A 14,698-nucleotide genomic window follows, 5' to 3' on the forward strand; every position below is an offset into this window, starting at 1 on the left:
TATTTTTTTCTTCGTCTTCTGTTTACAAACAATGGGAATGTCATGCAACAGTAGAGCACGTTAGCGCCACCCACTGGACTGGAGCACACCGACAGATGACAAGACAAACGAGAGACTGTTGTAAACAAATGATCAAAAGCCCAATTTCTCCCCAGAGGTCAATATAATTCGTGTTTTCATATACAGCGAGGTAAGACATTTGTATACGTAAGATAAGCTTAAAATACATCTCAACACGTTTGAAATGTTTTGGATAAATTATTCTTATTCAGGTGAGTTTAGCACCTGAACTGTTGATACCCATAGCAAATATATTCTGATCTTAAAGGAACTGGTCAAATTGTAAAGACAGAGTACAGTAATTAAATAGATGTTTAACATTTAAAGGTTTAATAAAAACGTTAAGGCTGTATTTCTGGTTGGAATCCAAGTGCTGAGGAATTTAGATTAAAACTTCAATCAATACTTGAATACATTTCAATTAAAGCAGGCGTAATACAAAAGGTTAGCGCAATGCAATTCTTTTTCAATCTAACAAACAAAAATCTAAAAGAAAAACAGACAAGCGAGTCAATTACAAAGTCTTTTATTTTAGCATGATGTAATAAGCCTCTCCTCTGATTTTCTTACAGTTGAAACTATTTGGATCACAAGGGTAAACTTTAATTAGCCCATTTTACAATATTACAACATGTTTAGGAAATTACTCTTTTCTTATTTTCCTACACAAAAATCAAGATCCCTTTTTATCCAGGGCGAGAACTCTGCATGCAAGACTAAAAAAAAAACAAAAAAAAAAAAACAATTAAAAAAACAACCTGTGACAGCTATTGTTATGCTGTTGCTCTACTAATACCACCATTAACATAATTTACTACAAATACAGGCACGAGAACTCAAATATTCTCTTTTGGCTCGCATGTCGGCATTGACCTCAGGTTCCTTATTCAAATTATCATGTTGGAAAAATAGTTTTTTTTATCTTGAACGTGGTAATGTCAGAGGGAAATGAGTTTGTCTTTCATTCCAGTGTTTACAATTGTATCAGAATACAAATATTTCCAAGGATCAATAGAAAATGTCAAGAGAAATGAAAGCTCAATTGTACAAACAGAATACTACTGCATTTAAAGAATGAGAAAGTTAAAACAAACGTTATAGATGAATGATATGCGGTATTTACCGTGTCGCCCGCTTTTTTTGTTCAAACGTGTTCCGAACAGTGACGTCAGCAGAACACGTTTGATCGACTGTATTATCTGAAAGCATTTGGATTGTCGTGGTACCGTCTGTAGAAAACCTGTCAATTCTAGTGGAAAATAAAATACAACTCTAGCATTATTGAACATAAACATTTGCTCCATGAATTCATCAAAACAAGAAAGAAAAAACTCCTCCACATTCAGTCTAAGGCTCTAATTGGTGTGACGTCTCACCACAGATGAGTTCTGTCATCACAAGTCCGTCTTCGGTACAAGCGGGGTTGCTTTTGTCTAAGAACAGAGGTTTCAGCTGCTTTTTTGCTTCTGAACAGTCAAAAGACTACTGAACGATCATCATTTTTTTTAAACGATCATTTGTTACAACCATGATTATTTGTGTATCTGCACTTAAGGCTAGACCCATTGACATGACAGACATCCATTATACAACCACAAAATATCGGCATTAAGAAGGCAATTGTTAGTGAGCAGCGGTGTTGATTCTTCTGTGGCCTGTGATCGGCTCAAGCACTGCAGTCAGAACATTTCAGCACGACTCTCACAAGGACTCTGTGGGCTCCTCATATATATCTATATATATCTATAATGTGTTAAAATTTAATCAGTAACAACCAAAAATATTCACACAAAAAAAAAGGCTCTCCAGGTAGGAGATTTAGTTTGAGTGCGACTGCAGCCACCAGCGTCACCGTGAGAGCTGGGCAGAAGACGAAACGATGAAAGAAAGTTCTCCAGGGAAGTATGTCTGATCCACAATAATAAACAGTTGAGATAAAAGGCAAGAGGCAAAAAGAAGCACGTTTAAGGTCACAATATTTGTTTCACTCCTCACTTACATCACAATGTGAGAAATCTGTACAAGCATGACGAGAGTTCGATAAAAAGTGACTGACAAGTTTTGGGAGGAAGAATCACACCAGTGTCTAGGACCACCTCAGGAGCGTCACACGGGTGGAAACGATTGAAAGCGGACCGATCCGCTCCACGATGCTCTTAAGAGTTGTTCTGCAGAAACGAACCGCATTTCAACTTGTTGTTGGTTCGTTTGGACCTCGACTGTGCCGGTTATGAACTTGTTATGTACAGACTCCGTGGAACAGCAGTCGCTCCAGGACCATAGTTTGTCAAAGACTTTAGTCTGTGGTTGGTCTCGACGTGCACGGCTTCGAGATCTGGTTTGGGCAGTGGATACGATTTTAGGTCTTGTGTAGATCTAGGCGGCGACTATTTTGGACAAAATATGCCAATTAAGTAAAAGTACAAAAAGGTTTGTCAGTTTTTTTGCTGCAAGGATGGACAGGTTCCATCGCTGGTCCTACCGGAGTACCACTAAACTGAGATATATTCTACGAGTAAAAAGAGAACCCCCAAAAATAAAAAGTACAAAAAGGGAGATCACAGAAATGTCTTCTTATAAAAAAATATTCAAGGGCAAATAAATGAAAAACTGTCTTAAAAAAAAAAAGAAAAATAATCTCCCTCAGTCATTGGCGGTCCAAAGAGCCGGGATCCAACTGTGCTGGAGTGTGGGGCCACTCACGGAGCCGAGAAGAACCGCTCGCTTGTCCCCGTCTCTGCTCGTGAGGAGGACCAAATGGAATGTCAGACGGCCAGTCGACCCGGAGCTGGATGCATGGGACTCCAGGTGGGGGGCACGGGCGGGGGCTCCTGCTGATAGGCTCGGGGTTCACAGCATGGCTGGTTTTCAACCTTCGCCACGCTGCGACCCTGACACAACCGCCGGTGGCGCAGGAGTCGGTCTGTCCGTGAGAAGTTCTTGAGGGGAAAAGAAACAAAAACGTGGCCTTTTAAGTGATACAGCGTGTATTATTCACTATACTCTAGTGAAAGTTAAAAATCTGCTACAAACCTGCTGGCAGCGCTCGCACTGGTACGGCTTCTCCCCACTGTGGACACGCTTGTGTCTCTCCAGGTGGTACCGCTGGATAAACCTCATATCACACATATCACAAGCAAATGGCTTCTCTCCTGAAAAGCACATATATTAGAGATCAGTTTCTGCAGCTGGTACTGTGAGAAATCTTCAAACAAAAACAAAACATTTAAATCTATAATGAGTACTATCGCTACAAACGAGTCATCTAAACACTAACTCATCATTGGAATGTTTTTGAAGGCCTCGTCGTCAACATGTGTACGTGAGAGTGGAATTTCTCTAGAACAAAACAGCAGCCAAATTGGTGTCCTTTTGGTTCAACATCCCATCAAATGACTTGACAACCCAAACTAGGTTTTTCAAGGCATAAGCCTTTCTCATATGAAGGGTACGGTAAAAGAACTCATACCCGTATGAGTGAGGCTGTGTCTCTCCAGGTGGTTACGCTGAATAAACCTCATGTCACACATGGAACAAGCATACGGCTTCACCCCTACACACACACAGACACACACACACACACAGAGCAATATATTAACCCTGCCCATCAAGGCACCACTACAATACAGTCACTACAATGCGCAACTAAGTCAGTGTAAATGTGAATGATAAAGAGGCACACACGTAAGAATTCTTAAGAGCTGATTCTAAACGACAATGAGCTAAATCTCACACATGTTCAGTTGTTTTATCTTTTTAACACTGTGCTTTGATAAATGATCAGATTTTCTGAGTACTTTTCAAGTATTGTGACATTTATGCATGATACAGTTGTATTATTCATTTGATTCTTTATTTCAGGAATCTCGGCAGAAAAATAAAAACACGAGATTTAACCTCAGCCTGTTGTGTGAATAATATTCCTATAAAAACATTTAATGGCAGGAAAATAATACTTCAATTTACAGAAATATTAATTTGAGCCAAAAGTATATCTAAACGTTGAAAAGCTTTCCTTTGAAAACCAACGGCAGTTAAGCTAACTGATGAGGACTAAATGATGGCAAAACAATTTAAGAAATGTTTTTTGTGTAGGCCAGATTGAAAAAAAATTAAAATAAATACAGGGCCAAATAGAAGCCTAGTGGTGACCAGTGAGGAGGGCAGGTGGGCGGACCCATACCCGTATGAGTGAGGCTGTGTCTGGCCAGGTGGTAGCGCTGAACAAACCTCATGTCGCACATGTTGCAAGCAAACGGTTTCACACCTAAATGCAAAGCATGAATACATTATTTTCAAAGAATTGGATATGGCCATACATCTCTTGAGTATTGATAGGTTGACATGGATTAAGAAATGATAGGTTGTTACCACTGCCACTAAGTGTCACGTGTTTACTCGAGTCTTCTTCAGGTTAGTTGAAATTCAATTTTTGATTGCACAGCTAAACCCGTCATAAGCTGCGGATGTCAGACTACATGTGTTATTTAGTAGGTTCAAGAGGTTTGAGAAGACGAGGGCAAAATGAGCAACCTTGGGTTTTCAATAATGGCAACTAAGCCTGTACTTGAAGCATGCTGAAGGTGCAGTCTGGTGTCAGTGACGTGGGTCAGGTGGGCGGGTGCATACCCATGTGAGTGAGGCTGTGTCTGGCCAGGTGGTAGCGCTGAAAAAACCTCTTGTCACACATGGTGCAAGCATAAGGTTTCACACCTAAATGCAGAGTAGCAGTATTAATAAAGTTTTTTATCTATATTACATCGCTTTTTAACCTACATTTTACTTGACAGTACAAGGTATTGGTTATTAATCACACATTACTGAATGAAAAGAGTTATAAGCAAGAAGTTAGCAAATGTTGTAGTTCAGATCTGGGGACTGGTTGACTTTCTTTAGAGGTTAGAAAAGTCTACATTTCATTGTTCAATTGAAATACAGTAAACTACTTTCAAAGAAATGTTTTTGTATTTGTTGTCATTTTCCAAAGGAGTAAGTTAACAGACCACACACTACCCCTTTAATATTAGATATAGAAATGATGAAGCATCATGTCATAGTAAAGAAACAGGTTGATTCTGATCTGCCAATTATTCCAGGGAATTATTTTGGGTTAAAAAAATCTGATTGGACAATACTTTCAAGTCACCCTACCGTTTATTAGAAATACTGTAGTAAATCTTAATGAGTCAAGACAAGAAAATGGTCCAATTTATAGTGTATAGTCAGTGTAATTGATGGACTCATTATAACTAAACCCAGACCCAAATAAAGACAATACAAGCCATCATCCACATTGAGTTCAAAATCCAAAATTTTAGGGTAATAGAATTAACTGCAAATTTAAATGGGATTACACAATTCAGAGCTGATAAATAAGTAGAAAAATAACAACTTTTTCTTTTAAATGATTCCTCAATTATTCGAGCATTCATCAGGCAGGAGATCAGATGTGGCATGCAACCAGAATCAACTACAGGGTGTGAATCATCAGTTTTAATCAGCTGGTGTCAATGCTAAAAACAAACAAGGGTGTGTTGTTGAACTAGATGAGGGGCAGGTGCACAGACAAGTAAAGTTCACCAGCTGTGCAGAATAAACCTTGCGTTAGGACCAGATGGTTTTCAATCTATGAGAATATTTGCAGCTCTGCTTTTTGGTCATTGTGTATTAAAGGTTGATGGGTTGTTAACCACTTCTAAAAAATAAAAAAACGCATTTAGACATTAAATATGCTCATCTTCTTATTTTCATATTGATTAATTGCACATGTTTTTGAAGATACAGTCTAGTAAGGTGGGCTGGTGCATAACCATACAAGTCAGTATTAGGTTTTGTCAGGGGCTACATTCTAACCCATTGGTTATTAACCACTTGGACATGCAAAATAAAATTCAATATTTTAATGTGTGGCATTTAAAACATCAGTAAAATGTATTCACACATAACAACTGATCATAGATAAAGTAGCATTTTAATCTAAAGTAAATCTATACGTCATACTTGACTGCTTCGTAAACATGCATATCTGAACTAAAAGCTCAAATGTACTCAAGGACTTCTAAAACTGAATGTTCTGGGCACGATGAGCGGACCCATACCAGTATGAGTGAGGCTGTGTCTCGCCAGATGGTAACGTTGAAAAAACTTCATGTCACACATGCTGCAAGCATAAGGTTTCACACCTAAATGCAGAGCATTGAGAATGTGATTAATATATAACTCAATAAATCCAGCACTTCACATTTAAATCGACCTGTGGTTAATAACCAATTAGATGCCAGACTTTACTGCCATTTGCTACACGGTATTTAAATCTCTTAGGTGCATAAAAGAAATTGATAGTATGAAATAGAGTATCAAGGTAGTTAAGATCAATTACACAAAAACATCCTAATCTGATTGCATTGGTTAGGATTGGCAGAGGCCTACCCATATGAGTGAGGTTGTGTCTCGCCAGGTGGTAGCGCTGAAAAAACCTCTTGTCACACATGGTGCAAGCGTACGGCTTCACCCCTACACACACAAAGTACCAGCTTTAGCAAAAGAACTCAACTGCCAAAAAATGATTGGTGGTAAACTTTACTAAGTTCTTAGTAAAGTTTGGATACACTCATCAGCGCTTTGTTGCAGTGGAATTTCACTACATTTTTTTTTGGGCTACATCTGCTTATATCGAACGTCAGATCGTAGCTGGTTTTATTTAGACTTCGTTTAATTTCATATCTTCAAACCAACAGAGATAAGAAAAATCTAACCCGGAAAATAGATTTCTGACACTCGGCCAATAAACACTCATATACGAGTGTACATTTTCAACACTGATCCCAAGTCAATTTTAGGCAGTTGGTAAACAGCTTTGCACAGAATATCATACTTTGATGAAAATTCGCACTTCAGTTTTGTATTTCAAAAGTTTTCTAGCTGGATTTTTGACGATTCTGTTATATGAAATACAGACAATTGCTCAACAGTTACAAAGATCAATTTAGATAAAATGATTTATACATGATGGCTAACATGCTCAATAAAAAATATATATGTTTACATACACCATTAAATGTTTAGTCTGTGTTCATAGCAAGATCATGTGAACAAGACAGAACAGCTGAGAAAGTAAAATGGAAACTGGAAAATCAGCAGAGAAGGAACAGAGCGGGTGCAATGTAGTAGCAGTGAGTGACACAGTAATGGAAAAAGACATGGAAAAAGAAAAGCTATACGGACACTTTAAAATCAAATTAATTCAAATGCAACAGAAGGAAATATTGCAAATTATTTCGGTTTAGAAGGTTCACCAATCTTATGTTACATAGTGAACAAACAAGACCAATTTCAATGCAATGTTTCAACAAAATCTTAATGTGACCAAATGAAGTAAAGGCATTGAATGCCAAATGTTAAGGGGAGATGGTTCAGTATCATTGAATGTAGCATGGATTCAATAAACTTCCATCAAACATCAAATGTGAGAAATTAAACTGAGTTAACATCATTTAGTCAAGATGTCCATTTTTCAGAACCAGTGACACTAAGGGACATCTCAATTTGACATTAATAGAAGTTTATTTAGGTCATGCACAGGTAAGCATTTTATACAGAAAGCATGAAGAGCGCTATCAGATATTTTTTGTATACACAACCTATTGATGAGCAGCCGTTATGGAGAGTACAGACCAAATTCCTGACTAATTCCTCACAGAAATGGCAGCAACAAATATGAAAATGAACATACCTGTATGAGTGAGACTGTGTCGTTCCAGTTGGTAGCGCTGTATGAATCTCATGTCACACATTGTGCAAGCATATGGCTTCACCCCTAAATAAAGCAAAAATACTTCTGAGCATTTTAACAGTGAACATGGATTAAAAAACAAACTATGCCTAAATGAAAATGCATGCAGACGTTACAAAAAAACAGATAGATTATCATTAAAATGCAACGGAGGCATGCAGAGCTAACATTTTACTTGATTTATAACAATCACTTTATAGTGGACAGTTTTCCAACAAGACCTAATACAATTGAAAATGTTTGTTTCAATTTAAAAAGTTTAGCACCAGACTTAAACTATTGAGATTTTGTCATTCAATGAATTGTGGATTGATGCAGGCATACCAGTATGCGTGAGGCTGTGTCTTGCCAAATGGTAACGCTGGAAGAACCTCATGTCACACATGGAGCAAGCGTACGGCTTCACCCCTAAACGTATAGAGTGTCAAGCTTTAGTCACCCGTTCCGCAGAAATAGTACACTGTTCTACTAAGATGCACACAAAAGAAACGTATTAAAATCTTACTCTACACAGCTAACATAGAAACAGTAAATAATGTTTAACTACAAGAAGATAAAACGTCAATAAAATGTCATCCAAGATTTATTTCGTCTAATTATTGTGGAATTTCTTAGAAGAATCAAGCAGGAAAAAAGATGTACCCGTATGTGTCAGTGTGTGCCTCGCCAGGTGGTATCTCTGGAAAAATCTCATGTCACACATGGAGCAAGCATATGGCTTCACCCCTGCACACACAGAAAAACTCTTTTAAAATAGGAATCAATTGCGGACAGGAGTCATTATATATCGAGACATGCCAGGCACAGTGACATGACTTCGGTTTCACACCTAGTCATTCAACTTTTGCTCACTTGTGGCTCAGCAATAGTTCATTTACATAACATATCAATCTGTTTCAACTTCTACTTTCATAGTTAAATACGATCAAACTAAATTAAATAGTTATTGTAGGAAAACTAAACAGTCACTGGGTAGTTGGGCTTTATTTTGTCAAGTAAATAATAGAAAACCCATACCCGTGTGAGTGAGGCTGTGTCTTGCCAAGTGGTACCGTTGGAAAAACCTCATGTCACAAATGGAGCAAGCGTATGGCTTCACCCCTACACACATAGAAGTATGCAGCGTTAGCTAGGAATCGTAGTTAGAAATGCCTCATGCACATCCATCAAACCTTGATATGATTTAGTGTGTCATGCAAAAATTGAGTCAAACCCATAAAATCATATGCAAGGTGTTGGGATAAAAGATCAATTGTTCATGTTGTACCAAGTATCCTGGGCACAGGAAGTGTACAAATGAGGATAGAATTTAATAAAAAAAATCTTACTTGCTCCAGCAAAGAAAATCATAACTAACAATTTGTTAAAACCCATGACACCTGGAGTGAGGCAGTGGATTATCATTGTTTAAATATAAAGACGGAGAGACTCCCGTACAAATTGAGAAAGACAAGGGTATATTGCATGAATATGAACATTGAATCAAGAGTGCACTTAAAGGAATGGAGAACTAGACTTGTTAAGACTTGTGTCCATTTTTGTGGGTGGTTGTGTTTGTTTAGCAGAGTGTGAAATAATAATTATTACCATTTTGATTTCATTTTGTTGCACTCGGTTTCTTTTGGGAGCTTGGCGCGATTGGTTTGATTGGACTTTAATTTTTTTTTTGCCTTTTATAATACACGGGTTGAGTTGTATTCTTTCAGTGAGTGTCTGATTCTGCTTTCTTTCATTCAGAATTAATATTTATGTCTGCTTTCATCAGATTAATGTTCTACAAATTCTCATGTGAATCTCATATTTCGAAGTATATGCATGTGAAACAAAATTCATAAAAAAATGAAGTTTTAAAAATACTCACGGACGGGAAAAGGAAGATCTATTATTAAGAGAGCGGTTGAGGATATCAATAAATTATTCCCTTAGAAACATTTGTGGATACAAGGATCATTTGACAATTTTTAAGCACTATTGCCGGAGAGGAATATCAGAAAAAGAAAAACTATCTATTTTAGACAAACGCATACCAGTATGAGTGAGATTGTGCCTTGCCAGATGGTAACGTTGGAAGAACCTCATGTCACACATGGAGCAAGCGTACGGCTTCACCCCTACATACACAAAGTATCATCACATTAGCTAAGATCCTCTATTGGCATCAGAAAAAGATATCACAGTCATAGGATCACATAGAAATGCGGAAGATTCATGCGACAACGTCTGTACTCAAGAGCTCCAAAGCCTCGTGGTATGGTAGAATTTGTTTAAACAGCGAAGCATAACACCAACAATCAATGAATTGGCCAAGCATGATCTGAACAACACAACAAAGCGAAAGAATGTAGATGCCCGTGAAGGTGATCACACACAGCAGAAGCGCATTCATTTGAATGTTTCACAATTTACTGTGAGGAATTCATTAATCATGACACGACTAAAGGCTGCTTATAGAATTACAAGCTGACTTGGATGTAAAAAGCACATTTATAAATGTACTATTTTTATTACTAGTACCAAAAATACCAATGTGCACAGGTTAGATCATGTGTGGACATCAAAGGACTTTTCCTAGATCAGAAAACAGATTACAATATGACCTATTCATGTTTACAAGAAGCCAATAACAAACTCTCTCCCTTAACCTGTACTTTTCTTATTGTATGCAATAGATGAGTTACTTTACATTGACTTACTGTGCACTCCACACACAAAAATAAACACATTTGTAAGATTTGTAGATAATATACGATGAAGCATGAAACTTTCGAATTATACGACTACAAAACGTTGGACAGGGTATGGTAAAAAGACGCATACCCGTATGAGTGAGTCTGTGTCTCTCCAGATGGTAACGCTGGAAAAATCTCATGTCACACATGGAACATGCGAACGGCTTGACCCCTACACACACAGAGCATAACATAATTAGCTACTTGCTCATAGAAGAAAAATGAAAAAAATTGTAAAAGGACAGATAACAATAGCATCAATTGATTCAATCGTACATCATAAAATGTACTTTACTTTTAATTTATTTAGGATTTTGTTAATGTTTAACATAGTCCTTTGATGTCCGTATCGTCATGATTATTCATTTTAAAACTAACATGTTACATTGTGCATACTCTTCCAAATGATTGAGTCCATGGTCAAGTCCACTATCAGGAGTACTTGCAAAAAATGTCTGCACAAGCTTAAGAAAATCCAAAGGACTAGACTGTTGCATGCGTTTTTAACAAATACTTTATCTTGTCATCACTTTGTGCCTGTGTCTCAGTAATATTTTGTGATTGTCACTCTATTCTTAAATACAAGAATAATCTTACATCACCAATACATTGAAACTCTATTCAAATACAACACGACTCCTCCCATTAATTCAACTAGTAACTTTCAAACATTGTTTGTTTAATCACAGATAAGGGAACATTTTTATTAATTTATTCATCCCAATTACTTTGCCAACTTTGGACTAATGTAATATTCACTGACAATAAGGTTAGTAGCAAAAGTATGTCCCATTGAGAAAAAATAAGAAGCACACACTAGCCTAGTTTAGCCATGTCCCAAACACAAAATAGGATAACAACAGTCTACCTCACAACCACAGAAAAAATGTTGTAATCTAAAACACTGTCTTCAATGCAATTACATTTTAAACGGAAAATAAGAGAATCTTAGTTATTAACTGAGATGCCCGTTTGTGCATAATAAATAGCGAACCTACTTAAAAACATCTAAATACCTCTAGAGTACTTCCCGTCTAGGTAGTATGTTGGCCTAGCAGTGTCCCATAAAAACAAGCTTAAAATATAGAAGTTTCTCAAGAACAATTCCTATTGTTGAGGCTGCAATTCAAGATCGAAGTTACAGACGAGCACAACAGAGCTATTTGCAGGTGTGTGTTTTTGGACGAAGATGAAGAAAACTGCGCATCAGTCGCTACACTAAAATGAAAATACATATTTATATATTTTTTGAATGGATTACTTTGAAAATAATCACAAGCCTTACTCGACATTAGGGTGAGTAGAAAAACTGTGAATTTTGGGTGAACTATCACCTTAACGTGCACTGCTGCACACAAAAATTCAGTAACATTGAATTACGTGGATATATAAAACTAAAGCTGACTATATTGATATTTTTGTGCGAGTCAAAAGAATAAAAATACAAATAATCACCAAGCTGAGCATTCTTTTGCACAACAACATTCAAAAAAGCAAGAGACTTAATAGTGGACTTTGGACTACAGAACCGGAAAGTATTGCAACTTCTACTACATTTTCATTCTTTTTTTTTTTTTTTTAAACATTGGACATTTAGACTAGAATGCAAATACAATTAATTTAAAAAAAATTGGGGGGGGGGGGCTTTGTTGGAAACTGTCCACTGACAAAATGAACGTGGGCATCTAAGTCATTGATACTGTCAGACTTTATAAGAAGTCAGATATGACATGTGGGTACGGTTAAAAGACGCATACCCGTGTGAATGAGGCTGTGTCTCTCCAGGTGGTAACGCTGAATAAACCTCATGTCACAAACGGCACAAGCATACGGCTTCTCCCCTAAACCGAAGAGCACCAGTTTTAGTTCAAATCCTCACAGACTCCAATTTTAGGCTGTGAGGCAAAAGCCATTATGATTCATTAGGCCATTTGTTAAACTTACAGTTATATAAAACAACATTTCTTAAAATGTTAAGCCATAAACAAATACATTAATAAAAAGCAGTTTTCAGCTGTAAATTCAAGCCTCAAAGCATGACTCATACCTGTATGAATAAGGATGTGTCTCTTAAGGTGGTATCCACTCCTAAATGCCCCATAACAGTGATCACAAATGAAATTTTTCTGTACTTTCGATGATGGTCCGTTTTCATCACCACCTGTTCCCTAGAGTAGATAAGAACAATAGATAAACAGTTAAATAGTGCATTTTTCATTAACATGTGTAAGCAATTCATTTCAGGTAATTTCATTTGAGACATCAAGTGTAATTAAGAAGGCCAGGGCTTTATGAAATACATTTAATTTAAGACTACACCCACTTTTAATGGCCCAGTGCCCTCGTGTTACTGCACCCCCTGTTATGCACACAACTGCAGTTATTGTGCTCTGCATCTTCTGCACCCCTCCCCCCTTTCCTCTCAAGAGATCCTCCACCCCCTCCACATCTTTCCCTGGCTCCTCCCCCCCAGCTCCATACAAACAAAGTGTGCAAGCCACAAAATACTGAGCCCCTCTTGAGGAACACTTGCTTGAAATCTACAAAAAAAAGAAGATGAGGGTGAAAAACGGTCCAGCCAGACATCTTGGGCAAGGATACCGGCACCGAAGACTTATCCCCCAAATACGATAACAGCCACTGACCTTCCCTCCCCTTCCCTCTTGTTCTCTCACTTTACAGGGCGTCACTGTTTTCCTGTTCTTTTTTTTCAGTTGCATGTCCTCATTGGCCCTCATATCCTTCTCATCCAGCAATCGTGGAGCCTGGAAATCTCCTTCTTTTCTAATAAGCTAAAGACACACAAAATGGGATTATCAACATTTTTCCATTTAACTTAGAGGTAGAGTTAAAAGATTATTATTGTTACTATGCTACCACTGTCTTTGTAAACTCCTACAAAGTTACTACAAGTAAAACATAGATAGACATAAGATAACTTTGACCTTTTACCAATATTAAATACTAGAGGAGTAGGATTTAATTTCCATGCCATAATTCAAAAGGGGTTTCCTAACCAGGGGTGGACAGCTCATTCCAGAGGGGAGGATCATATGGCCCTGTGGAGGTCGGTCGGGTCCCTCTCTCTGTGGTGGGCCATGGCCGAGTGGAGCCATCATTTTTTTGGGGGGTGCGGCCATGGTGCTCGCTTGCATCAATGCCATACTGGACAGGACAGCCTCGCAACCAAGCAGACCCGCCTATGTGAAGAAAGAAAATATATTCATTATTTTCAAGATTAATTTGATTTTTTTTTTTGAGTTAATCTTATAATGGAAAAACATTTTATACGTCAACTACAACATCCCGACACAAAAGTGTAAAACTGACAAGTTTGCTGTTGTTGAAAAACAAACCCATTTCATATGGTCGCGGACAGAGCTGCTGGGCAGATGTGACATGGCTGTGGTAACCGTGTGTGTGAGCTCAGGGAGAGGGGTAGGGAAAAGGTCATCCAGAGATCCGTCAGTCAGGATGGTCAGGATGGTGGGAAGCCACACCCACCTCACTCATCTAGTATTAAAACTGAAGGACAGGAAGATGTGGATGAAACAGACAAACATGAAATTACAACACTGTCACATTAAAGCATGTATTAAGACAAAATGTTTATTCTTTTTTTTAGCAATTAATATTATATATTTCTTACCATACCTTATTTTAATATCAATAAAGCTCGTTTTAAATGATCATAGAAATATTTCAACTAAATTCACAATTGAAAAGGAAAGAGACAGAAGGCATGGTTATGAAATTGTGCTGTGAGGTGAGGTGACATTTTACAAAATGAATTAAGTTCTAGCAACAGGATAAAGTAATAAAGACACAAAACATAAAATTCAAGCTTCGCATCAGTACATAAACACGCGTATACGTATACACACATAGTACCAGTTGTTTTTAATCACAAGCCTAGTATAGGCCCGTCGCATTGAAACAATGCATATTTTGATAAATAATAATAGTTTATTTTGATTGTTTGTGAGCGATGCTGATCATTGGGATAAAAACTATTAGTTCAATTGTGTTGTGAAGCCTTTAGTTCTTCCGCCATTGGCGTTGGAGTTCAGCTGATCAAAAACAACCGCAACCTAAAACTTTAATAATACCGTCAAAA

General features: G+C 37.5%; 1 protein-coding gene across 46 annotated transcripts; it reads right to left on the reverse strand.

Moving 5' to 3' along the window:
* Positions 1-570: 570 nt before the first annotated feature.
* On the reverse strand, positions 571-14,079 carry znf740a (zinc finger protein 740a). 46 transcript variants are annotated; one of them, XM_087801703.1, is made up of 18 exons: positions 13,938-14,079; positions 13,599-13,781; positions 13,257-13,373; positions 12,629-12,749; positions 12,339-12,422; positions 10,670-10,753; positions 9,880-9,963; positions 8,870-8,953; positions 8,495-8,578; positions 8,177-8,260; positions 7,793-7,876; positions 6,490-6,573; positions 6,159-6,242; positions 4,690-4,773; positions 4,244-4,327; positions 3,530-3,613; positions 3,094-3,212; positions 571-2,999 (listed from the first exon to the last, which is right to left on the reverse strand). In XM_087801703.1, exons 1-18 carry the CDS (start codon positions 13,980-13,982, stop codon positions 2,826-2,828), a joined length of 1,767 nt encoding a protein of 588 aa, XP_087657829.1. In that variant the 5' UTR covers positions 13,983-14,079; the 3' UTR covers positions 571-2,825. The 46 variants fall into 46 exon arrangements, with proteins under 46 accessions (XP_087657829.1, XP_087657828.1, XP_087657842.1 ...); XM_087801702.1 differs by having other exon boundaries at positions 13,227-13,373; XM_087801716.1 differs by lacking the exon at positions 12,339-12,422.
* Between the last annotated feature and the right edge of the window lie 619 nt (positions 14,080-14,698).

This window comes from Callionymus lyra, chromosome 10 (assembly GCF_982586985.1).
Source record: "Callionymus lyra chromosome 10, fCalLyr1.hap1.1, whole genome shotgun sequence".
In the NCBI taxonomy this organism is placed as follows: Eukaryota; Metazoa; Chordata; class Actinopteri; order Syngnathiformes; family Callionymidae; genus Callionymus; species Callionymus lyra.

Excerpts from the sequence above, each read along its gene's own strand:
- znf740a (XM_087801702.1), bottom strand. The coding sequence starts at position 13,982 with ATGTCACATCTGCCCAGCAGCTCTGTCCGCGACCATATGAAATGG. Across the intron at positions 9,964-10,669 it reads ACACAGACTCACTCATACGG|GGGTGAAGCCGTACGCTTGC; the intron begins GTATGCGTCTTT and ends TTGTGTATGTAG. Across the intron at positions 3,000-3,093 it reads AGTGCGAGCGCTGCCAGCAG|AACTTCTCACGGACAGACCG; the intron begins GTTTGTAGCAGA and ends TTTCCCCTCAAG.